Below are 25,047 nucleotides of genomic sequence, written 5' to 3' on the forward strand. Positions count from 1 at the left end.
TGCAGACTTGCTCAGTGTAAAAAATGCCTCTGGCTGTTCATTAGAGGGATGTGAATCCCACCCTTTGGATTGCAGGCCAGCGTGGGAAAATGCTTATAGTCAAAGAGCCAAAGCATCTGTGTGAAGGAACAAGAAAAATAAATAGGAGGCTGAAGCCTATATTGCATGGTAGGAGTTTATGCATGTATCAGCATTAATTACTGCAATATCAGTAGTTATCTGTAATTCCCATTGCACTAAAACCATGATAGGGTCTACTGACACTTCTAGTAGGAAGAGAAGCTGTATCTCGCAGCCATTTCTCTGTAAAAGGCACTTTACAGAGTATGTATAAGGAAGAGAGGATTTGAACATTATTGTGTCATGGCTATGAAAAAAACAAGCTTTACAAGGACACTGCTTCATACATTACATATGGACAGGCACTATAATAGCAGACTGCTAAATGATTGTCTGTATCCATCTAACCAACTCCAATATAAACAAATCCATTGTTACCTGAAGAGAGCTATCCTTGACAGAACAAACAGGGCAAGGATGTGTGGGTGGCAGGAAGAACAAGATGAAGAGGAGGCTGAAGCCTAGATTACATGGTGGAGAGCAGCATTAATTACTGCAGTATCAGAGGTCATCCGTAATCCCATTGTCAGTTTTGTGCTCAGCACAATTACCGTGCTATGCTAAGCGCAGCCAGAGTAATCTCATTCCAGAAAATGAGGCACTTGGAGAAAGACAGGATTGCAGATGTCTAAAGCAGATTTGTTTTCCGCATGCCTTCAATTTTGCATCTGTTTGTTTGGATGATATTAGGTAGAGACAAATGAACGGAGAAAATGAAAGCTATATATTCATGCTGCAAAGAAGGCATGTTTCATCGTCAATAACAAGAAATCTTTCTTTCTTTTGTTTCAGAGGCATAATCCTCACATTTTCAATTTTTAAACCATTTGGAGGTTTGTTTAATTTGTGGACTGACATCAGTATAAAAGTCCAAATTAAATGTACTCAAGTAACATGTTTACCCAGTGCTTTCTGCTTATTATCTCCTACTGTAGTAATTCTTTATCTTAAATGGTTTGTCTTGCTCCTGTTAAGAGGGGGAATCAGTGACATATTCCCCCATTCTAATTTACCTCTGAAGAGATACCAGTGTAAAAGACATGGCTGACTAAAACCTTCTGTTTCCTTTTGCACAAATATTTTTGTTCAGGAGGGATTTATTGTAAAATACAAGGGTGGAAGCACAGAACTGATCTTTGCCTGCAGGGTTACTTGGTCCCCATACTGTTGGTCTACAAGTGAAATCTGGACTAATGATCATTTGCTTTATGGTGCAAAATAGTACATAACTTGTCACATCTAGTTAAGTTTGAGATTGTAAAAGAAGCCTTCAAGGTAGTTTTACAAACATGCCATCTTCATGTGAGTTGGTGGGGATTCTTTGGAGAACTGAAAAATTATAAATGTATCATTCACTTTGTGTTGTTGACTTTTCCCATCCTTCACAGGATCTATTCACAATCATGTAGTTATTGGTACACCTTTATGTTCTGTTGTCTTCAAGGACAATGGGGCATTGTGGACAAAGGCTTATGTTTGGTGAGAACAAAAGAAGCATCATTACTTTGGTACATACCAATTGTCACTGTAGGATTAAAACCAATACTGCTTGAGTTATTATTTTGCTATAATGACACTAAAATAACAGCTCCAGGTGACAAAATCTTCCTTGTCAAGGATCTCTATTATCAATGTGTCAGCCAGCTTTTTAATTGCTGGGTTTTGGTTATTTTTTTCAAGTTTCTAGCATCAAGCCTATTGTCATAACCCGGTGTGTCAGCATTATTAATAAAACCAGTTTTCTATTTAATGACTGATGTTGACCACACTGAATTGTACAGCATCACTGTAGTGATATTACTACTCCCTTGGAGACTGCAGTTTCCGAAGCTGTCATGATTTTTGTGAAATGAACTGTGGATTTAATAGAGGCAGATGTATAACAACAAAATATAATACAGCTTGTACTTGTTCTGCAAAATATGTATCTGTTTTACTTCAAAGACAATCTCTAAAAGCTGCAATTACTTCTTTCCTTCATTGTTAGTAGTCTATGGCCTATCACAGCTCTTAAGCACTAAAAGAAATAATTGATATTTTAACTTGAAGGAAAGTATTGTTTGTGTCTCAAATTGAGTATCTTGGGAAGAGGCTAGTCTGTAGCCAGTACTTTACTGATGCAAGATGTTTAATGGATCTAGAGGTGGGTTATTCAGCTGAGAGTTTTCAGGCGAACTAAATTTCGTGAGAATTCAGAGAGTAATAGCCCCATTAGAGCTTTCGTAAGGAGAAAACATGACTCACAAAGCTATTGGAGTATTTGGAATTAGCATATGGCTAAGACAGGCCCATTTGCTCTGTGGTATTTGAATATCCAAAAATGTTTTCAACAACTGATTAAAGAAAGGATATTGAAAGGTTTTCTTGTCGAATAGTATCTGATTAAAAATAAAGAACTAAAGGATGGGTAAACATGCAGTCCTAACAGTGAAAGGAGCTTACTCAAAGAATCGTGGCAAAACTTCTGCTGAAGTCCTGGGTGTTCAATAAATAAGAAAGAAAGCAAAATAGTGTGATCATTTAGGAAATGTACTTAGCATTATTAAAATGGACTGAGGAGTTTGAATCCTGAAATACAGATTGACCTGGCTGTGAAACAGAAGGTTGAAATTTGTGTGGTCAAGTTCAAAGTAAAACTACTCAAAAAAAACAAACCAAACCCCTCATGGTGCATGTGGAGGTATATTAAGTCTCTGGAAGAGATGGCCCTGGGTGAGCTTCCTCAAGGCCCATCTGCCAGGGCTGTGCTTAGGGAATTGCTCAATTCATCCGCACTGCTGTGGTCAGAGTACATTCCCAGTTCCATGTTTTGGACCTTCAAAGAGGCTTTGAGCAGGATTAAACTTTTGCTTAATTTGAATTGCTCAATTCATCTGCACTGCTGTGGTCAGAGTACATTCCCAGTTCCATGTTTTGGACCTTCAAAGAGGCTTTGAGCAGGATTAAACTTTTGCTTAATTTAAGTTTCCCATTTTATGAGAATGAGCTGATGCCCTTCAGCGAGGTGAAAAAGATGATACTCTAAAGACAGGTCTTAGCAGTGTGTGCATATATATATATATAGGTTGTAAGGTTAATATTGCTTAGAAATTATTATCCAATGTAATATTTCACATGCATCTCGTGTTGTTCTGTTTGAACTGAACGCGGGAGTGGCAAATCTTGTGTTTAACTTGCACTGAAAAACTGACAAACATGACAAACCAAAACTGGAACTGCAGTTCATATAAGCTTGTGCAATGAAATACCTGTTCCCTGAAGGTAGAGGTTTGCTTTGGATTTCAGGAATAATCCTGGTAAAGCTGAGGAAGGTAAACACTTCTGACTGTATACAGTTATAGCTGACAAATTAGAGTTAAGTGCTGTACTTGGTAATCTGACTGCCTTCAATTTAGAAAGGAAAATTCACCTGTCTTTTGTAAGGAATGCACACATATTTCAAATACTGTTTAATGCATCTCAAGCATGAGAACTAGCATGCCTTAAAATCAAAATTTTTCAGAAAGTTCTGGGCCTTAAACAGAAGCTGCCAAATCTGGGATGTCTATAGGAGATGAAGGATTGTGACATCAAATGCATGTTCTTCTTTTGAAAATTACCTGCTAAAGGAAATACCATTATTCTGGACCCCACTCAAAACTGGCCCTGATACATGCTGGGGCCCTGTCCTCATGCACTTGTTTTTCCTGTTCGGTCACTAGCACAGCTGACAGGGTCCTGACCTCATGATCCTTGCTGTGAGGAGACAGAATACAGGTTCATGCTCCATGTCAGTATTAAAGCATCTGTCAAGCCTCCATCCCACCTTTTTAACTCCTCTTGGAAGCCACCTTCTGTTTTCTCACATTTCTATTTTTTTAAATCATTATTAATTCAGGATAGCTGTAAGTGGGTGGTTGATTTCATGGTAAGCTGGAATCAGTCTTATATGTACATCTGTGTGTTTGCAAGTTACACATACATATAAACACACGTGTGCACTTTTTTTTCTGTTGTGAAAAGACAAAGATATTTAAGTAAGTAAATGTAAAAAACTCTTGAAAGTGCACCATTTCCCTAAAAAAGTAGAATAGTTTACCTCTGACTTGCCAGCACTTTATACACAAAAGGAATTTATTGTGATTAGTTGAAAAGATCAGAAACAGAGCTATGATTTGAGCAGGTCTTTCATTTTTTAAGTAGTGCTTGATAGCACAATGAAAAACAGTACTTTTACAACATACATGGGGCTTTTGAACACATCCTGTATTGAGCCTGCCTATGCTGGTGACAAAGAATTTGTTTTCTTCTGGTGCTTCTACACACCTGGAACAGCAGCAGGAGAGAGATGCATTTTATTGTATTTTGTGCAGCATGAGCAGAGTCAAGTTCTGAATGTCAAGTGCTGAATGCACTGACATTATAGTTGGCTGATACATAACGCAGAAATGTAGTACTAAACTTTATATTCTAGCCCAGATTCCTGGACTGTTAAAGATGTGGATGAAATCATTGTATGGTGCAAGTCAGTCATTAATTCAGCAGGGCCAAGATTTCATTTACACATATCCTGGAAGTAAGCCATTTTTTTGCCTTTAAGAAGGAGCATGTTCAGAACTGCACTTGTGTGGGTGTTTTGTTTATCTTTCCAGAGCACACCCACATGCTTGTCCTCCCATAATCAGCTTAAAACTGCAATTTAGCTTTTGTCTCCATTATCAGTGACGCACAGTACTTGAGGATTGTATTGTCAGTGACTCCCAGCATCATCTGCCTACCTCAGCTTCTGCTAAGAGCAGCAAGTTGGCGCTGGTCACTTTTTCTTCTCTGTACCTTCATATTAATGAGGAATTTGACTCATGACTTGATGACTTATGCCCACATGGGGTAAGGATTTTGTAGCAGTACCACTTCAGAGTTCATTTTTGGGTGCTGCTTGAGGTGAAGCACTGCCATGCTTCTGAGAAAATCAGAAGTGTAAGTATTCTGTTGAGATTTGCTGAAGTGCAGTTGACCCACGAAGCAAAAGATCGTTAATTACAGACTTTTAAATTTGCTTCTAGGAGTTATTTCCGTACTTGAATTTAAGGATCATTTTGTCATTGGATCTATGCAACCCAAACTCATAACTCTTCAGAGAGAGCAAACTTAAAGAAATTGAAAGCCAAATCAATTTCATTAATTTTGAAATAGGAATAGTTATTTACAAGCAGTATTTTTGTACATTTGTACTCAAGTACACCTGCTACTTGAGTTTTTAAATCTCTTCTAATAAAGTATTTGACATGACAGTTTGGGTCTGTTTGTATGCTGTTTGCAATTACAGCCACTTGGGACTCAGAAGAGTTGATAATTTCAGTTGGATTCATTTATTTCCTTGTTTCCATTCACAGGATGCTCTGGCCCACTAGGAATAGAAGGAGGAATTGTGTCAAACCAACAAATTACTGCATCATCCACTCATCGGGCTCTTTTCGGACTCCAGAAGTGGTACCCATACTATGCACGGCTTAATAAGAAGGGTCTTGTGAATGCTTGGACTGCTGCAGAAAATGACAGATGGCCATGGATTCAGGTAACAGATGGAGCTGAGGAGGAAAAAAATCCCCTTGATTCAGTTGCCAGAGTCACTTAAGAAACTGATGGAGACAAGTGGTAAACTAACAGCTAGCTTCTTATTCACTGTAAAAAAAAGAGGCCCAGACTAAAAGGCACCATTAGTTGCAAAACAGTAATAATCTTGACTTCACAAATGCACAAATCTTTATATCTAAAAAACGTGTTCATATGTTCCATTGTGGCTCTAAACTATGGAAACAAACTTAGAAAAAGCTGCTTTCCACATTATGTTACATTGCTTATTATTTCCTTAGTAGCATTTTGCAGCAATATCTCTTGGTAAGGATACTTTGACACATTCGGCTTTCCTTGGGCATTATTCTAGAGTGCTTTAATGTGGTTTTGGCTGTAACAGAGCTCAGAGGAATAATTTGTTGTCTCTGCAGACCTGCTCTGGGCACACAGGTTAAGCGTTGTGTGCATCATGCTGTAAGTAACAAGAACTGTTTTCATTAAAGTTGAAATAGCTATTAGTTCAGCTTCATCCATGGGGCTGAAAATATGTGGGTTTTTTCCCACTCAAGGATGTTATGGCTAGAATGATTTAAATGGCAGTGCTTCTGTTCTGGACTGGATTTCTCTGCACCTAGCAAATGACTTCAGTTAAAGTCCTGAAGCAGTGAATATGAAATCCTATGCCTTTATTAAAATGATGATAATGATTTATCTAGTGATTGTTGCAGCTTTTTATGTTTATGGTGTTTTCTTCTCATGTTATGTGAATTGGGCTAAGCTTTGGCATTTTCAGATGTTAGATGCTTAGAATCATAGAATAGTTAGGGTTGGAAAGGACCTTAAGATCACCTACTTCCAAACCCCCTGCCATGGGCAAGACACCTCACACTAAACCATGTCACCCAGGGCTCTGTCCAACCTGGTCTTGAACACTGCCAGAGATGCAGGATTCACAGCTTCCTTGGGCTACCCATTCCAGTGCCTCGCCACTGTCGCAGTAAAGAACTTCCTCCTTATAGCCCATCTAAACTTCCCCTGTTTAAGTTTTAACCCGTTACCCCTTGTCCTATCGCTACAGTCCCTAATGAAGAGTCCCTTCCCATCATCTTTATAAGCCCCCTTCAGACACTGGAAGGCTGCTATGAGGTCTCCATGCAGCCTTCTCTTCTCCAGGATGAACAGCCCCAACTTTCTCAGCCTGTCTTCATACAGGAGGTGCTCCAGTGCCCTGATCATCTCATGGCCCTCCTCTGGACTTGTTCCAACAGTTCCATGTCCTTTTTATGTTGAGGACACCAGAACTGCACACAATACTCCAAGTGAGGTCTCACGAGAGCAGAGGGGCAGGATGACCTCCTTCAACCTGCTGGTCATGCTCCTTTTGATGCAGCCCAGGATACAGTTGGCTTTCTGGGCTGCAAGCGCACACTGAAGCCGGCTCATGTTCAATTTCTCATCAACCAACACCCCCACGTCCTTCTCCGCAGGGCTGCTCTGAATCTCTTCTCTGCCCAACCTGTGGCAGTGCCTGGGATTGCCCCGACCCAGGTGTAGGACTTTGCACTTGGCATGGTTAAACTTCATAAGGTTGGCATCAGCCCACCTTACAAGCGTGTCAAGGTCCCTCTGCATGGCATTGTTTTCCCACATAGTTTGTCATTGTAGTCAACATCTTTTGCCAGTATGGTCAGTAAGTGAAGAGGGTGCTTCCCTCCCGCCACAGGAGTAGGAAAAGATGGTACCTGAGCATAGTGTCTATGAGGTCTAAGCTGAACTGTCCATATGTCCCTCAGGTGTGTCTTCTTGAAGTTACCTTTGTGTACATGGCATCATTTTTTGCTCATACTCAAGTTTTTTGTACTGAATACTGTTTGTAATTTTTCTAAGCAGTTCCCAGACATATGGGTAGAAAGCATGCAGGGTTACGTGTTCATTTTTGTTTTTTGGAGAGCAGGCACAAACCACTGCTTGATGAAGTTCTCTGAAACTGGTGTGGTGAAAGTGCTGAATTTTGTCGGTTCTGAAAAATTAAACTGGTATGACTGTTTGTTATTCACTGCAGGGTGAAAACACGAAGGCCCTCTAATGTATCTTAGGTCAGTTTTCTTCCATAAAGACCAGAGGGGTTAGGAATTCTCCAAAATTTATACAGTGGAAAAAGAATGAGAAAGAATAATGCTAAGGGACTTCCACAGAATTATTTTCACAAGAGGAGGAAGCTAATGTAACATTAATGGGTAATGAAAAAGTCAGTGTTGCAATAGCTTTTGGACTGCTTTAGGGTGTGGGCATTATTAGATAAGCTGCAGAAAAAAATCAAAATCATTTAGCATTGGCCCCCTAGACATGTCTTTACTAGGAGATGAACTGGATGAGGATAGCTAATGGTATGTTGCTTCCATGTTTGTACTTGGCACCATGGAGGCACCTATCAGGCGGCTGTGCAGGTTCTACCCAGACCAGAGCAGTGTTTGCCTTGGACTTGGCTCCCAGGGAAGTTTTCCCTTTGCTCTTACCTGGAAGGCAAGTTGGAGAAAATGTGTCCACAAATTTCAGCCCATGGCACTAGGTTTGAACACTTTGTTCTTTTTTGGAGTTAACGACCTAATCTAGGAAGTGCCATTCCCATGCAGGTTATTCTGTAGTTTTGACAGCTATAGTATGTAAGGACTTTCTAGAAGCTGATTAATTGATATGATTAATTTGTATTGAGCGCATAGCAGTCCTTTCTTTTCCTTCTAATTTTTCTTTTAAAATAAACTGGACTATAATTTTCACAAAACTTGCTGAGTTTATTTTCTTTTTCAGTTCACAGCAAAAATAAAAAATACTTGTCATAATTTAAAACCAGAAATTTAAATCTTGAGAGGATTTTTATTTTTTTCTTTTTAATTTTCTGAAGACTTTTATTCCTAAAAAAATCTGGGAGCAGAAAAGCTAGAATTTTTCAGGGAGATGATACTTTTAGAGAAAAAAGCACTTTTTAGCATTCTGCAGAAGCCCTGTTTTGATTTGGCAAGTATATAGACCTGCACAGACTCACACTTTCTGCATTGCGTAGTAGTTCCTTACATCAGAGAGCTGTCTTGTTCTTCAAGCATGAAATACACAGACAGTGCCTGACCTTTGTATGGGGGAACAGTTTCTGCTGGGAGAAGAGGAGAAGCAGAAATCCCATATCTTATTTTTGAACAGCTTCTGTAATGGCCAGGGAGATAGTTCAGAAGCATTCGCAGAGTTACAAAAAGTCACTCTGATCTGTGCTAGGTTCCAGGCTACATTCCTTCTGGTCTTTTGGGAGAAATGTTCCCTCTAGCAATAGCCTAGCCTGAGTTTTTACTTTATCATATCACCAGCCTGTTCCTAGATCCTAACTTGAGGATTGTGTATGGGACCTTTTCCATGTTGGTCTGAGTGATGAAGCCACGGGTCCAAAAGATGGGTCCTGAAAAATGGTGTGAAGGTTTGGCAAAGATTAAGTGGAAAGTTCCAAATTTTTAGGACATGGAAATTAACATTTAGCACAGTCAACCTGAAGCAGCAGCTTGTTGCCCTCTTACAATTTCTAATACGAGATAAATTCTAAAGGAAGCTGTGTATAATGGGCAAAGTCCCACAGAGTATAATTATGTACAGGTCTGTAGCTATTTTTGACTTGTTCCATCATTATCAATTTTCTTTGTCATCTAATTTCTTTACTTATATGCATCTTGGCAAATGAAAGTTTTGAGTGCTTTGCTTATAACTCACTTGCAATGAATGCAGAGTTTTTTCTTTAATCTTTCAGGTGTCTGACACATCTGAACTAATTAGTATTCAATTTCATTTTCCCACAGTCGCTCAGTGAACTGAAAATTGAAATTGCCATTTTAAATTTACACTCTCAGCATGCAATTAGTAATGGCAGTACAATGCTTGTAATTGCCTTGTGATTTAAAGGGTCAGTGACCATGTTTTTGAAAGCAAATTAACGTCAGAGTAAGTCGTATCTGCCTTTTAAAGTTCTGCTGACCTCTGTTTCTCCTCAGGCTGGCTGTGAAAAATTAGCACCTATGTATACTGTTTACCACTTTATCGGTGACACTAAATTTTCATGTTTCCAAACAGGAGAAAAAAATCCCACACTTCTATTTTTCGTAATTGTTCCTGAGATTTAACTAAAATGCCTGTTGCTCGATATAATCCCTTTGCTTTGTTCTGGTAACAGGTCTTTTTTGTCAAACCTCTTTTTTTAAGAGAGGACTGGTTTCTCTTTTCCCTTTTGTCATTTTTCATTTATGGGTATATAACAACGTATTTATGGTGGAAATGTGCTTTTTCTCTTTATTCTGATTTCACTTCATCTCTGCTCCTTCCTTGTGCTTATGTATTTTTTTTCTATTCATATATATTTTGTCAAGATAATATGGATTAGAATAGATATGGCCAAGGGCAGGATTGATGTTTCTATTATCTCTCCACCATATCTGAAGTCATAGTAACTGAGAATCAGTAGCACAAACTGAACTGCTGGCAGGAGCAGGACCTTCTAAATGTTACTTCTCTCTAGTGATTTCTAACCTAGGTTAGCCATGCCTATACCCTTACGTTTCTTCTTCGCCCCCAGTTTCACCACCCAGACCTAAAATTTAACTTATTTTCCTCCTATTCATGACTCGTTTCCCTTTTGCTTCCATAATATATTATCCTCTTTTATATCACTGCAATTACTATTCCTGTAATACACAAAGACTGCAGACATGGTAAATATGCCAAAAATCCATAAACTGAAATGTCATGGAGAACACTATAACATATTATGTGTAAGAACACAAGATAGATAGAAAAATTTGTTATAACTAGCAATGCGAGGACAGGCATACAGTAACAAAGTCCTAAATCAAGTCATGCATTTAAGATGTGTAGTAATTTTGGAGAAAGGATGCATATTTAGGAGCTATGTTGAGGGATGAGAGAGCAAGGTGGGTGAATATTGTCCCATAAAATAATAGTCTTGCTTCTTTATTCTTTTGAGTAGGTATGATCTTTTTGTTCTACAAATAATACCAGAGCAGTGGTTTCTGGGTCAACAGACAAACATTCCTAAATGTTAGTTTGCATCAAACCAGTAACACAAACTACCTACATTGCAAAGCCTGGAGTGGAGGAGTTCATAGCAGAGTTTCAGTGTCTCCTACACCGCATTGCAGGAGAGGCTGGGCTAGGGTGGGTGATCAATGTACCAGACAGTCCTAAGAATAGTCACCTCAGAGCTAGATGATAGATGGGATTGTGAAGAGGATCCCTACTTGATGATGAAAAATTTTAATGGCCTGCCAGTGACTGCTACTGCTTTGCGGTCTTTTGGACATGGGAAATGTTTTTACAAGGTTAGTATTAATCAACAGCCACCAAGAGCATAAATTACATCTGGAAAATGTTAAGAAAATGAACTAATTACTGCGAATCTGGGAGCTGTGACTGAGCACCTGAACTGTTGCTGGAGACAGTTGTATGGAAATGTAAGTTATTAAACAGAAAAATAAAAAAGCTATTTTGCTATCGCTCATTAACATAGCAACAAACATTTCTCCAGGGGCATCAGTATGGTTACCGATTGTTTTTTAAATAAAACACGCAAATATTTAATTTTACTATTGTGAGAAGGAGTAGGATTCATTTACAAAACAGCTGGACTGCTCAGTTCAGTGTCACACTCAAAAAATGTGACATAAATTTGATTCAGGTTGAGTAGTTAGCTTTTTCCACCTAGTTTTTATTGCATACAAATACGTCCACAATGTTTAGTTTGGGTTTTTTTCCTCTTCAAATAATTAATCCCTTTCCAGGTCTATTTCACGTATTTTATTCTTTTGGGGGAGTCAATTTCTGAATGTTAAATGTGATTTCAAAATGGAAAATCTAGAAGTCTTATTTAGACTATATGAAAAGAGCATTCTAATTCTAGCATTTGTTCCCTAACTGGCTTTTCTGAAACTACAAGCTTCAGTTCAGATGAAGCTCCATATTTTGAGATAGAACAGTTTGATGCTTCTCTCAATCCATTCTCCACCCAGCCTGTAGTTCATGCTTGGGATTGCTCCGACCTACTAAGTACAATTAGAGCCACAAAAGTATAATTCTTTTAAAGCTTGTTCCCAGAGAAGGAATCAGAGTGATTAATTAGGGACCAATATATTAGGCATCCCATGAAATGAATGGACATCTCCATTGCCTTAGAGGATGTGCACAGACTCGGCATGCTGCATGCGTGATGACAACATTCATCCAGAGAAAACAGCGCATTAGGGTCTTCCTTAAGCATTCACTAAAAATTTACCTGAGAAATAAATAGATTATCAGTGTGTTCTTAGATATGATGTTTACATTAATATAGTTGAAATACAGCGGATTTGTACAGCACAGTGATGAGGATACTTGTTTGAATATCTCAGTTCTAGTTTCTATTCCAGAAGGCATGTTGGTACTTTATTTAGTGATTACTGAGAATGTCGGGGTTTTGTTGGCGTTTTTTTGTTTGTTTTGTTTTGGTTTTTTTTTGTTTTGTTTTGGTTTTTTTTTGTTTTGTTTTTTTTTTTCCTTTTTTTTTTAATATCTAAATATATTGGAATAATGTTTCGGGGGGGGGTAGAATGTTTTTATTTGTGGCTTAATTTTTTTTTTTTTTACACAAGTGTCTCCCATACCACCTGTGGTTTCAGTCCCACCTCTGGCATTTCAGCCTCACATGTTGGGGGTTTGCAGTCCCTTATATTGCTGTAGTTAATTGTGTATCTGTGAATGTCACAAACCTAATCATAATCACTGTGAACACAAAAAATGCTCTTACAGTAAAAATCTGTAAGTTCCATTATTCTTACCCTCAAGCAGGAATCAATAATGTATTGGGTAGTGTTGGTTTTTTTTCTCCAAAAAAAAAAAGGCAAGGAAAAAATCAACAGATTCTACATCCTAACTTCCAAAGAGCAAGTATACACCAGGTGATAACTATTTGCTAATAAAATGATAAAACCCAAAATACACAGAGGTCTTGCAGAACATTCATTCAGACATCTGTTAGTGAGAGCTCTAAGCAAACTACCATCTGTCAAACCATTCATTTTGTCAAAGTTCATTTCCTCATTCATGGGTACTGTTGTATCAGCTTCCAAAAATACCTGTCATCATAGATTAAATGTTTAATATTACTTAATATAGCTCTCAGTTTAGTATAAAGTGGCCAAATGAACCTTGTGAAATACAGTCTCAGAGTCATCATGTAAGGTGACTCGAACCGTATAAGAAGACTTAATTTGCTAACTACTGAAAAAACTATTAAATCTCTGCTTTTTGCTTTTTTTTTTTTTTTTGGTCAATACTCCAAAATTTTACTTAATGTCATAGGAGGATTTCCCTGGGGGATATTTATGACATACCTGAAAGCCCTCGGCAGGGGAGAACAGAAACTAATAATGAAAGTGCAGCTGAATTCTCTCAAAACAATCCCACATAGGACCTCTGAACTGCAGGAATTAGGAGAGATCTTCAGCTAGTCAAAAACTGCCATAAGTTCATTGACTTCAGTGGGCTCACTACCAATGTTGGCTAGCTGCAGATCTCTCTCAGCACCTATGCATTTAATTTACAGGATAAAAACAATTTATGTACTGAAAATGGACAAGAAAACAGAAGGACTGGGAGCCTATTTCTGAGTGTAATCATCCAGATAGGCCCTCATGTCCCATATCTAGGTGTCTATTTGATTTCATCTTCTATCTCCTAGGTTCATTTTTGTACACCCAAACACCCATACACAGACGTCTGTCACACAACTTTTGATTGAGGTTCAGATATACAAAAGCAGTCAGTTCAGAGTTAACATCCCCATGGCAACTGAAACTTGATGATGTTATGAACACTATTAAACACACTGTTTTGTGCATTTGTAATACCATCCATTTTGACTTAATGTTTTTTTTCACATTTGCCATCCTGATATTAAAAGTAATAGAACCAGCAAGTGGTGACAGAATTAAGCAAATCTGTGCCTGTCTGGTTTCTCATGTCCGTAGTAAGATGCATGCAGAGATGCCCCAGCAGTCCTGTGGTGTGTCACCAACTGCAATGCAGTGGTGTGTGTGCATCATAGTTCTGTGGAAATTACAGCCTGGAGAAGAGAAAGCTCTAGGGAGACCTTAGAGCAGCTCTCAGTGCCTAAAGGGGCTACAAGAAAACTGGAGAGGGGCTTTGTACAAGGGCCTGTAGGGACAGGACAAGGGGAGTAGCTTTAACATAACAGAGAGGAGATTGAGATGAGCTCTTAGGCAGAAGTTCTTCCCTGTGAGGGTGCTGAGGCTCTGGCACAGGTTGCCCAGGGAAGCTGTGGCTGCCCCATCCCTGGCAGTGTTCAAGGTCAGGTTGGATGGGGCTTGGAGCAACCTGGTCTAGTGGAAGGTGTCTCTGCCCATGGCAGGGATTGGAACTGGATGAACTTTCATGTCCCTTCCAGTTCAAACCACTCTGTGATTCTATGGTAAATGATACTGTGCTGAGGTGTGATAGCCAAACAAGTTGTATTGTATGTTCCAAACACTCACTTTCAAAACCAGTAAAGAAAACAAGCCTCACTTACTCTTCTGCTAGGCTTGGCTTTTAGAAAAAGCTGTTTCAAGTTACTTCATTACATCCTAATACATTAAGTGGGTTTTTTTTTGTGTGGTACAGAGGCATTTATATACCTTTACCTCTGTGCTGATGGCCCCAGAGCAGTTATGTATATGATGAGTTCGTATGTGTGTAGGTAGGTCACAGAAATGCAGAGCAATCTGCAGGGTAAAAAGAGAGTACAGCTATAGCTGGGGAGAAGCAAGCATGTGGTCCCTTGCTGCACCTTTGTATTTCTCTGTGATTTTACAGCTGGTGGGAAAAATTACGGGTTTGTACATGTTGAAAGTATGGGAAGTCACCAGTACCATGATACTGCAGTGGAAAGCAAGGGCTAAAGTAAATCCGTAGTCCTTGACCACCCCTGGAAATGATGATGTGTGCCTTGTCATCTCAAAAACCTTTTAATGTCAGTGGAACATCAATTCTTTGGATTGAAAAATGGGAGTGTATTTTACCTTGCACTCTTATAACCTTCTTATTCTATGAGCAGTTAAAATAGAGACATTGTTCAAGTCTTGAATCTTTCAATGAGAATTTTCAGATTTTGGGTTTTTCTGTGTGTATTGAAATACTGTCCTGGGTTCAGCAGTAGCAGTCATGTTTCTCCTTCGTGGTAGCTGATTCAGTGCTGTGTTTTGACTTCCAGCCTGGGAACAGTGCTGGTGATACTGATATTTTCGGTTACTGCTAAGTGATGTTTACCCTGACCAAGGACTTTGTGAGGCTCATGCTCTGCCAGGGAGGAGGGGAAGCAGGGAGGAAGCAGAGACGGGGCGCCTGACCCAGGCTAGCCAAAGAGGTATTCCATACCACAGCACGTCATGCCCGGGGTGGGGGGTAACTGGGAGTTACCCAGAAGGACACGGCTGGGACTCGTTTCTTGGCCGGTGGTATCATATTCTCTTCCCTTGTTATTTTCCCTTGTCATTGTTGTCATTGGTAGTAGCAGTGGTGATTTGTGTTGTACATTGGTTGCTGGACAGTTCTTGTCTCAACCCGTAGGAGTTGCACCCTTTCGATCCTCCTCCCCGTTCCTCTGGGAGCGGGGAAGGGGAGAACTCCGGGGGGGTGGGGGGGTGGGGGGGGGCCTCGATTGCTATCAGCCCAGCACTACTTACTGGGAGTGAGTGAACAAGCTGTCTGGCTAGGGTTTAAACCACAACAGCTCTTTTGGCTCTCAGCATGGGGCACGAGGGGTTGAGATAACGACAGAACTGTCCGAATTAATAGCCACTAGTCACAGTGCTGATTTATTGGCCCTCAACGTTGTTCCTCTTGATCTCACAGTTTCAGTATATCGTATCTTACGTCCATCCGGTATTTGCTGTATTAGTGTTTTTCACGTGTGGGGCTTGGGCTAAGGTTTTTGTCTCATTGTACTTTCTGGTAATGACTTGTAATACAATAGAATCATTGATCATGAAACTGATCTGGCTTATGTTCCCAGTGTGGTCACCACCTTTATACTTTGGGAGGTATACAATAGAAGTGCTTAGCAATTACACATCTTTTTTCTCCTTCTCAGGTGCTCAACCTGTGAAGGAGACATCCTTTTACCCTCCCAGTCGTCCCCCCAGACCATTTACATTTGAGAGTTTTGAATTTTTTTAATGGCCTTTTAATGCTCTTGAGACTTGTTTGCTGATGGTGATGGGAATCACCATGCTAGCACGCATACAGAGTGTGTTTTGCCCACGACTGATTCCAAGAGTTAAGAAGGGTCAGGTTTCGGTCTTGTCTGGGGTCAAAAGATGATGTAGGAGGACCAAGAGATTTTCCCTGAGGCTGGACAGCCATGAGTGGCAGGGTGTGTGGGATAGTATGGGCAAGTATCCAGGGCAGTGGGCCCCTCCAGTACTTTGGAATTTCACCACTGAACAACTACAAAATCCAGAAAAATTAGTAAAACACTTAAATGAGGTGTGTGGTCATTCTGGCCATACCAGAGAGGGACAAATCATGGCAACATGCTGGGGCTTGGCCTATGCTTACAGGGCCTGGTTCAACACCATCCAGCACCTTCAAAAGCAAAAGAATGTTGGTGGATCTGAGGGCAAAGCAACAGTCAGCGCAGCTACTCCAGCTCCAAGCACAGCAGCTTCACCACCCCCAGCGACAAGTACAGTCGCTACTCAAACTTTGGCTGCAATGAACAAAGCAGCTACCCCAATGGCAAGTATAGGAGCTGCTCAAACTTCAGCTGCAACAGACAGCGTGGTTACCCCAGCTCCAAGCACAGCAGCTGCACCACCCCCAGCAACAAGTACAGTTGCTACTCAAACCACAGTGATAATCACTGCAGCCAAACCAGAGGACCAATTCATACCAATATCCGTTGCCCCTGTACGCAAGAGAACAAGCAAAAAAGAGGCAAGAAGGGTGAAGCGAGATGAAGAAGCAATGAATTCACCACCCGGTCTAGAATCTGATCAGGAGTCATCATCATATGACAAAGAAGAAGAAGAAGAGGTAACTTCTTGACCTCGGACCTCAACAGAATGTGCAAAAAGATTTTACCCATCAACCAGGGGAGCACATCATCAGCTGGTTGCTCCGATGCTGGGACAATGGGGCCGATGGTCACGAACTAGAAGGTACAGAAGCCAAGCAGCTGGGATCACTTGCTAGAGAAGGGGGAATTGACAAAGCAATTGCAAGAGAGAAAAAGTCCCTCAGCCTTTGGAGGCGGCTCTTGGCAGCTGTGAAAGAAAGGTTTCCGTATAAGGACGATGTTACGAGTCGTTCGGCCAAGTGGACTACTATAGACAAAGGCATCCAGTCTCTGAGGGAATCAGCCATCGTAGAGATGCTCTATCACATCAAGCTGAATAACGGGGATACACCCATAGATCCAGATGAAGTTGAATGTACACGACCCATGTGGCAAAAACTTACACGGAATGCACCGTCATCATATGCCCATTCATTGGCAACAGTAACCTGGAATGACATAGTACCCCTAACAGTGGATGAAATGGTTCATAAACTGCGAGAGTTCGAAGACAATCTCACCCCTTCCATCATCTCAGCTGTGGAAAAACTGTCCCAGGACCTCAAACAATTGAGGGGCGATCTATCTGATTTATCCAGCTCTTCACGTGTACCAACACAGGTCTCAGCTATTAACAAAAGGCGTCCTATTGTTCGAGAGAGGAGATACAGGAGGTATACGCCACGGGGTACCCTATGGTTTTGCCTGCGGGATCACGGAGAAGACATGACAAAGTGGGATGGAAAACCTACTTCAGCTTTGGAGGAACGGGTGAGTGAACTGAAGAGGGGAGCAAGGGCCAAGACTGATCATCCCATGAGAGCTATGGCTTCAGTCTCTGGTGAGCAGTTTCCCAGATGGAGCGGAAGAGCTGATTTTACTCCAGCTCCTGTGATAATGAAGAATAATCCCTTTCACCACGACTTAAGTGTCCAACGCTGTGACGACCATTAGAGGGGCCCTGTCTCCAGCCAGGTGGAGGTAGGGGACAATCGGATTTACTGGACTGTGTGGATCAGATAGCCTGGCACATCAGTCCCAGAGAAGTATAAGGCTCTAGTAGATACCGGTGCACAGTGTACCCGGATGCCATCAAGCTGTCAAGGGATGAAACCCATCTGTATTTCTGGAGTGACAGGAGGATCCCAAGAGTTGACTGTGCTGGAGGCTGAAATCAGCCTGACTGGGAGGGAATGGCAAAAGCACCCTATTGTGACTGGTCCAGAGGCTCCATGCATCCTCGGCATAGACTACCTCAAGGGAGGATACTTCAAAGACCCAAAAGGGTACCAATGGGCTTTTGGTATTGCTGCTTTGGAGACTGAGGAAATTGAGCAGCTGTCCACCTTGCCTGGTCTCTCGGAAGATCCCTCTGCTGTGGGGTTGCTGAAAGTTGAAGAACAACAAGTGCCAATTGCGACCACAACAGTGCACCGGCGGCAATATGGCACCAACCGAGACTCCCTGATTCCCATCCATCAGCTGATCCGTAGACTGGAGAGTCAGGGGGTGATCAGCAGGACCCGCTCACCCTTTAATAGCCCCATATGGCCAGTGCGAAAGTCTAATGAAGAATGGAGACTAACAGTAGACTATCGTGGCCTGAATGAAGTCACACCACCATTGAGTGCTGCCGTACCGGACATGCTAGAACTTCAGTATGAACTAGAGTCAAAGGCAGCCAAGTGGTATGCCACGATTGATACTGCCAATGCATTTTTCTCAATTCCTTTGGCAGCAGAGTGCAGGCCACAGTTTGCTTTTACTTGGAGGGGTGTCCAGTTCACTTGGAACCGACTGCCCCAGGGGTGGAAACACAGCCCTACCATTTGCCATGGATTGATCCAGACTTCACTGGAACAGGGGCAAGCGCCAGAACACCTGCAATACATTGATGACATTATTGTGTGGGGCGATACAGTGGAAGAAGTCTTTGAGAAAGGAAGGAAAATAATCCAACTCCTGCTGAAAGCCGGTTTTGCCATAAAATGGAGTAAGGTCAAGGGACCTGCAGAGGACATTCAATTTTTGGGAATGAAATGGCAAGATGGACGTAGACAGATCCCCACAGATGTGATCAACAAGATAACAGCAATATCTCCACCAACTAATAAGAAAGAAACGCAAACTTTCTTGGGTGCAGTGGGGTTCTGGAGAATGCACATCCCAAATTACAGTTTGATTGTAAGCCCTCTCTATCATGTGACCCGGAAGAAGAATGATTTTAAATGGGGCCCTGAGCAACAACAAGCCTTTGAGCAAATTAAACGTGAGATAGTTCATGCAGTAGCCCTTGGACCAGTCTGAACCGTACCAGATGTAAAAAATGTACTGTACACTGCAGCTGGGCTGGATGTTCAAAGGCAGTGTCTCTTCTACACATCATGCAACTGATGCTACATGGAGTAAATAGGCTGCACTAATTACACAACGAACTCGAATAGGAAATCTCAGTCGTCCAGGCATTCTAGAAGTCATCATGGACTGGCTAAAGGGCAAAGATTTCGGAATGTCACCAGAGGAGGAGGTGATGCGTGCTGAAGAGTCCCCACCATATAATAAACTGTCAGAAAGTGAAAAGCAGTATGCCTTGTTTACTGATGGGTCCTGCCATATTGTGGGAAAGCATCGGAGATGGAAGGCAGCTGTATGGAGTCCTGGACGACAAGTTGCAGAAACTGCTGACGGAGAGGGTGAATCGAGTCAGTTTGCCGAGGTGAAAGCCATCCAGCTGGCCCTGGACATTGCTGAACGAGGAAAGTGGCCAGTACTTTATCTCTATACTGACTCATGGATGGTGGCAAATGCCCTGTGGGGGTGGTTGAAACAATGGAAGCAGAGCAACTGGCAACGCAGAGGTAAACCCATCTGGGCTGCTGCACTGTGGAAAGATATTGCTGCCCAGGTGCAGAACCTGGTGGTGAAGGTACGTCAAGTAGATGCCCATGTACCCAAGAGTCAGGCCACTGAGGAACACCAGAACAACCAACAAGCGGATAAAGCAGCTAAGATTGAAGTGGCTCAGATGGACTTAGATTGGCAACATAAAGGTGAATTATTTTTGGCCCGGTGGGCCCATGACACTTCAGGCCATCAGGGCAGAGATGCAACATACAGATGGGCCCGTGACCGAGGGGTGGACTTAACAATGGACACTATTGGCCAGGTTATTCATGAGTGTGAAACATGTGCTGCAATTAAACAAGCCAAGCGGTTAAAGCCTCTTTGGTATGGAGGACGATGGTTGAAGTATAAATATGGGGAGGCCTGGCAGATTGACTATATCACACTGCCACCAACCCGCCAAGGCAAGTGCCATGTGCTTACCATGGTGGAAGCAACCACCGGGTGGCTGGAAACATACGCTGTGCCCCATGCCACTGCCCGGAACACTATCCTGGGCCTTGAGAAACAGATTTTGTGGTGACACGGCACCCCAGAGAGAATTGAGTCAGACAATGGGACTCCTTTCCGGAATAACCTTATAGATATTTGGGCCAAAGAGCATGGCATTGAGTGGGTATATCACATACCGTACCACGCACCAGCCTCTGGGAAAAACAGTATGATGGGCTGTTAAAAACTACACTGAGAGTAATGGGTGGTGAGACTTTCAAGCATTGGGATACACACTTACCAAAGGCCACCTGGTTGGTCAACACCAGAGGATCTGCCAACAGGGCTGGCCCAGCCCAGTCAGAACTTTTACATATTGTAGAGGGGGACAAAGTTCCCGTGGTGCATATGAAGAATTTGCTGGGGAAGGCAGTATGGGTTACTCCTGCTTCAGGTAAAGGCAAACCCACTCATGGGATTGCTTTTGCTTAGGGACCTGGATATACTTGGTGGGTAATGCGGGAAGATGGGGAAGTCCGATGTGTACCTCAAGGGGATTTGATTTTAGGGGAAAACCGCCAGTGAACTCTATTGTATGCTGTTGCCTGCTGTGTAATACTTTTATAGCCCATCAACTAGATGTCTCCAGGTCACCAGCGACCAGCCCTGACTTCCCTCCAACCGTCATCCCAACAGAGAATGAACTTTGATAGAACCGGATGAGTTCCACAGTAAAGGAATGACCAGCATCAGAAGGCAATGATCCAATACTGCACACAGCCTTTCCTGCCCTGAAAGATTGTTACAAGAGATGGAACCTGACATCATGGACCTAATGGACTCGGCAGCATTATAGGGATTGGTCCATGCACTAAGAAAATGATTTTTTTTCTCTTGGTCTGTGTGTATATGGATGTATATATGTGGGAGAGCAATGGTGTATTGAAAATGTGGGATCTCGAGCATGATGTGAATGGTATGGAATAAGGGGTGGATAATGTCCTGGGTTCAGCAGTAGCAGTCATGTTTCTCCTTCGTGGTAGCTGGTGCAGTGCTGTGTTTTGACTTCCAGCCTGGGGACAGTGCTGGTGAAGCCGATGTTTTCAGTTATTGCTAAGTGGTGTTTACCCTGACCAAGGACTTTGTGAGGCTCATGCTCTGCCAGGGAGGAGGGGAAGCTGGGAGGAAGCAGAGACAGGGCGCCTGACCCAGGCTAGCCAGGGAGGTGTTCCATACCACAGCACGTCATGGCCGGGGTGGGGGGTAACTGGGAGTTACCCGAAAGGACACGGGCTTCTGGGTGGGACTCGTTTCTTGGCCGGTGGTATTGTATTCTCTTCCCTTGTTATTTTCCCTTATCATTGTTGTAGTTGGTAGTAGCGGTGGTGATTTGTGGTGTACATTGGTTGCTGGACTGTTCTTGTCTCAACCCGTAGGAGTTGCACTGTTTCGATCCTCCTCCCCGTTCCTCCGGGAGCGGGGAAAGGGAGAGCCCCGGGGGGGGGGGGGTGGGAGAGGGGGTGGGGAGGATGGCCTCGATTGCTGTCAGGCCGGCACCACTCACTGGGAGTGAGTGAACAAGCTGTCTGGCTAGGGTTTAAACCGCGACAAATACCAAGCAGTATTTAACATTTTAAGTCTAATTTACTGCCTTTTTCTGTAGGAGGAAAAAGTATTTTGAATAAAAGTGCAAACATAGTTAAAATGACTGTCTCACTGAAAGGTGACTTCTTGTGTTTATTCATCAACTTTGTGTATTGAGTCTTAATTAGAAGAGACAATGAGAAATATACTTGATTGTGATATCGAGATTGGAGGCAGTCTGGGCTGCAGTGATCATGCACTTGTGGAGTCTGCAGTCTTGAGGGAGGTGAGACAAGCAAAGAGTACAGTCAGGACCCTGAATTTTAGGAAAGCCAACTTTCAGCTCTTTCAGGAATTAGTAGGACCCCCTGGGAACCCTCTGTCATGGACAAGGGAGCAAAACAGCTGGCAGTTCTGTAAGGACACTTTCTACAGAGCTGTCAGTCCCCAGGTGTAAGAAATCAAGACCTGCTGGTCAAACTAAAGGGCAAGAAGGAAACGCACAGGCAGTAGAAGCAGGGACAGGTGTATACTGGGAAGAGTGTAAGAACACGTCCAGTTGTGCGGAGGTGGTGTCACGAAGGCCAAGGTGGAGCTGGAGCTGAACTTGAAAAGGGATGCAAAGAATAACAAGAAGGGATTCTACAGCTATGTCAAAGAGGAGGACCAAAGTAAGTGTGCTCCCCCCCCACCCCCAACGTGCAAGGTGCAAGACTGGTAAACAGGTAACAACAGACAAGGACAAGATTGAGGCAGCTGAAGACTTTTTTGGCTCAGTCTTCACTGGCAGGGTCTCTCCACATACCTCTCAAGTGGGTGAACTGTAAAGCGGGAACTGGAGGAGCAAAGTCCCTCCCACTGTAAGTGAAGATCATGTTCGTGACCATTTCAGGAACCTGAACATACATAAGTATGTGGGACCTGATGAGATCTATCCCAGAGTCCTGAGGGAAGTGGCTGATTCCATCACGAGTAACAGCTGGCATGAGTTAGTTATTTAGTATGCATAAGATAAAGTTCTTACCCAGTAGGTGTCCTTATGGGGAAGAAGACAGTTTCAGCCCATGGACTGATCCCAGAAGTTATGATGGAGTCTTCCCCACTTTCCCTTTCCTAATTTCACATATTTATAGAATATAATTCAGGTTAGTAACTCCTTGTAACCCTCCCACCGTGTATGGAGTGGTCAGTTAATTTCCATAAGGTTACGTCATTGTCATTGAAAGTACACGGTGTTGTCATGCTGACACTGTAGGAGGCCCTTGGATCTCTCCAGACTTTTCATAGTAACATAGGTTTCGACTTTTAACTCTGTGCCTATGGAGCTGGAGTGGCTGTAGTCATACACACTTTGTTACTGATGTGTATAAAATCGTCTGGCTTTGCTTTTGCAAATACAAATCTAGTTTCCTTATTTGGCAACTGCTGTGAGTTTTATCAGGACCTGGTGCCTTCAGGTTCCCACTCCTGCAAATCAGTGCAAGAGTCTGGCCCTGGGGCCTTTGCTCTGCTCCACCCTCCCGTCAGTTTTTCTTAGCATGCGCCAACGTTCCAGGATTGCCTGGAAAACTATCACTGGGTAGATTCCATGTGTGCCAACCACATCCCATCCTGGGAGCAGCAGCTGCATTTTACCCGAAGGTCTCCTCAGTGTTATAATATAACCTTGGGGGTTGGAGAGAAGTGGTCTCTAATTTCCCCTATTTTCCTACTTAATTCAGCCAACATTCAGGTAACTTCTTAAGGTTCAGGAAAGATTAATCATTTGAGCCAAATCATTTTTTGCTGTCATAGCAATGGAGAGTAAAGAAACCATTTGAATAGCACAGTCTTTTCAGCAGTCACAAAGCCATCTGTCCCCCATATGCTTAATAAGCTACCTCTTTATTTCACTTGTGTCCATCTAAAACCCTGGCCTCTCTCCCTGCACAACCAGTCTCATAGCAACTAACAGATTATTCTCAAAGATGGCAATATGTGGGAAGGATTGTTTTCAAATACTCCTATTTTCTTGGTTTGTCTTTCTTACGCGAAGTTTGTAACAATATAGACGGTCTAACAGTTGCCTGAGCTATGAGCAGCATCACCAGTCAGAAGTCCTAGTTACAGCTGGAACTTCAGTGTGCCTTGGGTCCTTTATACACTGACAGCTAAAAAGGCTCTGCATTAACTAGTCAATGTATTTGCAGATACATGGGAAAAGCAACAGAATGGTATGGTCAGCATAAAGCCATCTATGGGTGGCAGGTTCACTGGAAAAGAAAGTTTTAAATAGGTGTATGATGACTAGGACTGTCTTGACCAAGGAAGAAAGAGAGTAAAGATGTCTATTTTATGATATGTGTTATGAAAGTTGAAATACTGCTTTGTGAGTTACTGGCTGTGTTAGCATGAGGAGTAGTTACTCACCAGGAGTCTGCAAGCACAGATCTGTTGCGTCACTTGTTCCTCATGTACTCTTTGCAAAAGATCCAGACCTTGTTTGACAGTGGGATATGTAGCATCTCCCAGTGCTGATGTAGCCAGGATTACATAGGAAAGGAAGTCTGCCCGTTGCAGAGCCCATGTCAACCATGTATTGTAGAACCACTCATTAGAATCTTCCTCTTCCTTTACAGCAGTAATAACTACAAGTTCTGTAGATAAGCTGCATAAAAAGGGTAGTGAACTGTGGTAAAGGAGTGCTGTCAGCATGGATTATTACTATTTGTTAGCACCGTTCTCACTGGGTTTGTTCTGGTGGAGGAACTCATTAGGTTTAGTTTCCCAGTGTGTTAAAATAAGCTGAGAATGTGCAATGATCTGAAAAACTCCAGTAGGGATCTCACAGTGCCAGAGAAGTCTGATCTTCTGTATGTTCCCTACTATTGTAGATTTTACTTTTGCTCCCATCTTTCAATGGATGGGTTTAATTATAGGTTCAGCTTTAATATTTAAAAATAATAAAGACAATTTCTTCATCTGGGCAACAGATTTGTAATTTTCTATCACATCCCCTTCTTCCTTGACATTTCTTCATCTGAGAAGATACACAGGACCTAGACAAAGCCCAGTGAAGTCATAATGGGAATTTTACCAAGTTGGTCTTGTTGGGCTTGTGAGTGGTCATATTTATCATCACAGTGCTTTAAAAACAGAGTTTTATCAGAGTGCTTTAAAAACAAATGGAAAGGGTGCAATAGGAAGTACCTCTGATATTTGCAGTGGGCATATTAAGAATTTTCCCTGAGTATATTTTCATGATGATTTTAATCTTGTACCTTTTGAATTTGCTTCTTTTCCCTAAAGAAGAGGATTTTCATGTAGGATTAAAAGAA

The 25,047-nt window shown here is 42.1% G+C and overlaps 1 protein-coding gene across 2 annotated transcripts in view; it reads left to right on the plus strand.

Annotated features, from left to right (window-relative positions):
- The window catches only part of EDIL3 (EGF like repeats and discoidin domains 3), a 274,356-nt gene that overhangs the window by 166,039 nt on the left and 83,270 nt on the right, over positions 1-25,047 (plus strand). For both annotated transcript variants that reach the window (XM_062619997.1, XM_062619998.1), the window contains one exon: positions 5,493-5,674. In XM_062619997.1, the coding sequence (XP_062475981.1) occupies positions 5,493-5,674 (182 nt within the window). The remainder of the gene's footprint in view (positions 1-5,492; positions 5,675-25,047) is intronic.

Source organism: Pezoporus occidentalis, unplaced genomic scaffold (assembly GCF_034315485.1).
Source record: "Pezoporus occidentalis ecotype Australia unplaced genomic scaffold, CSIRO_AGI_Poc_V1 ctg218, whole genome shotgun sequence".
NCBI classification, from domain to species: Eukaryota; Metazoa; Chordata; class Aves; order Psittaciformes; family Psittacidae; genus Pezoporus; species Pezoporus occidentalis.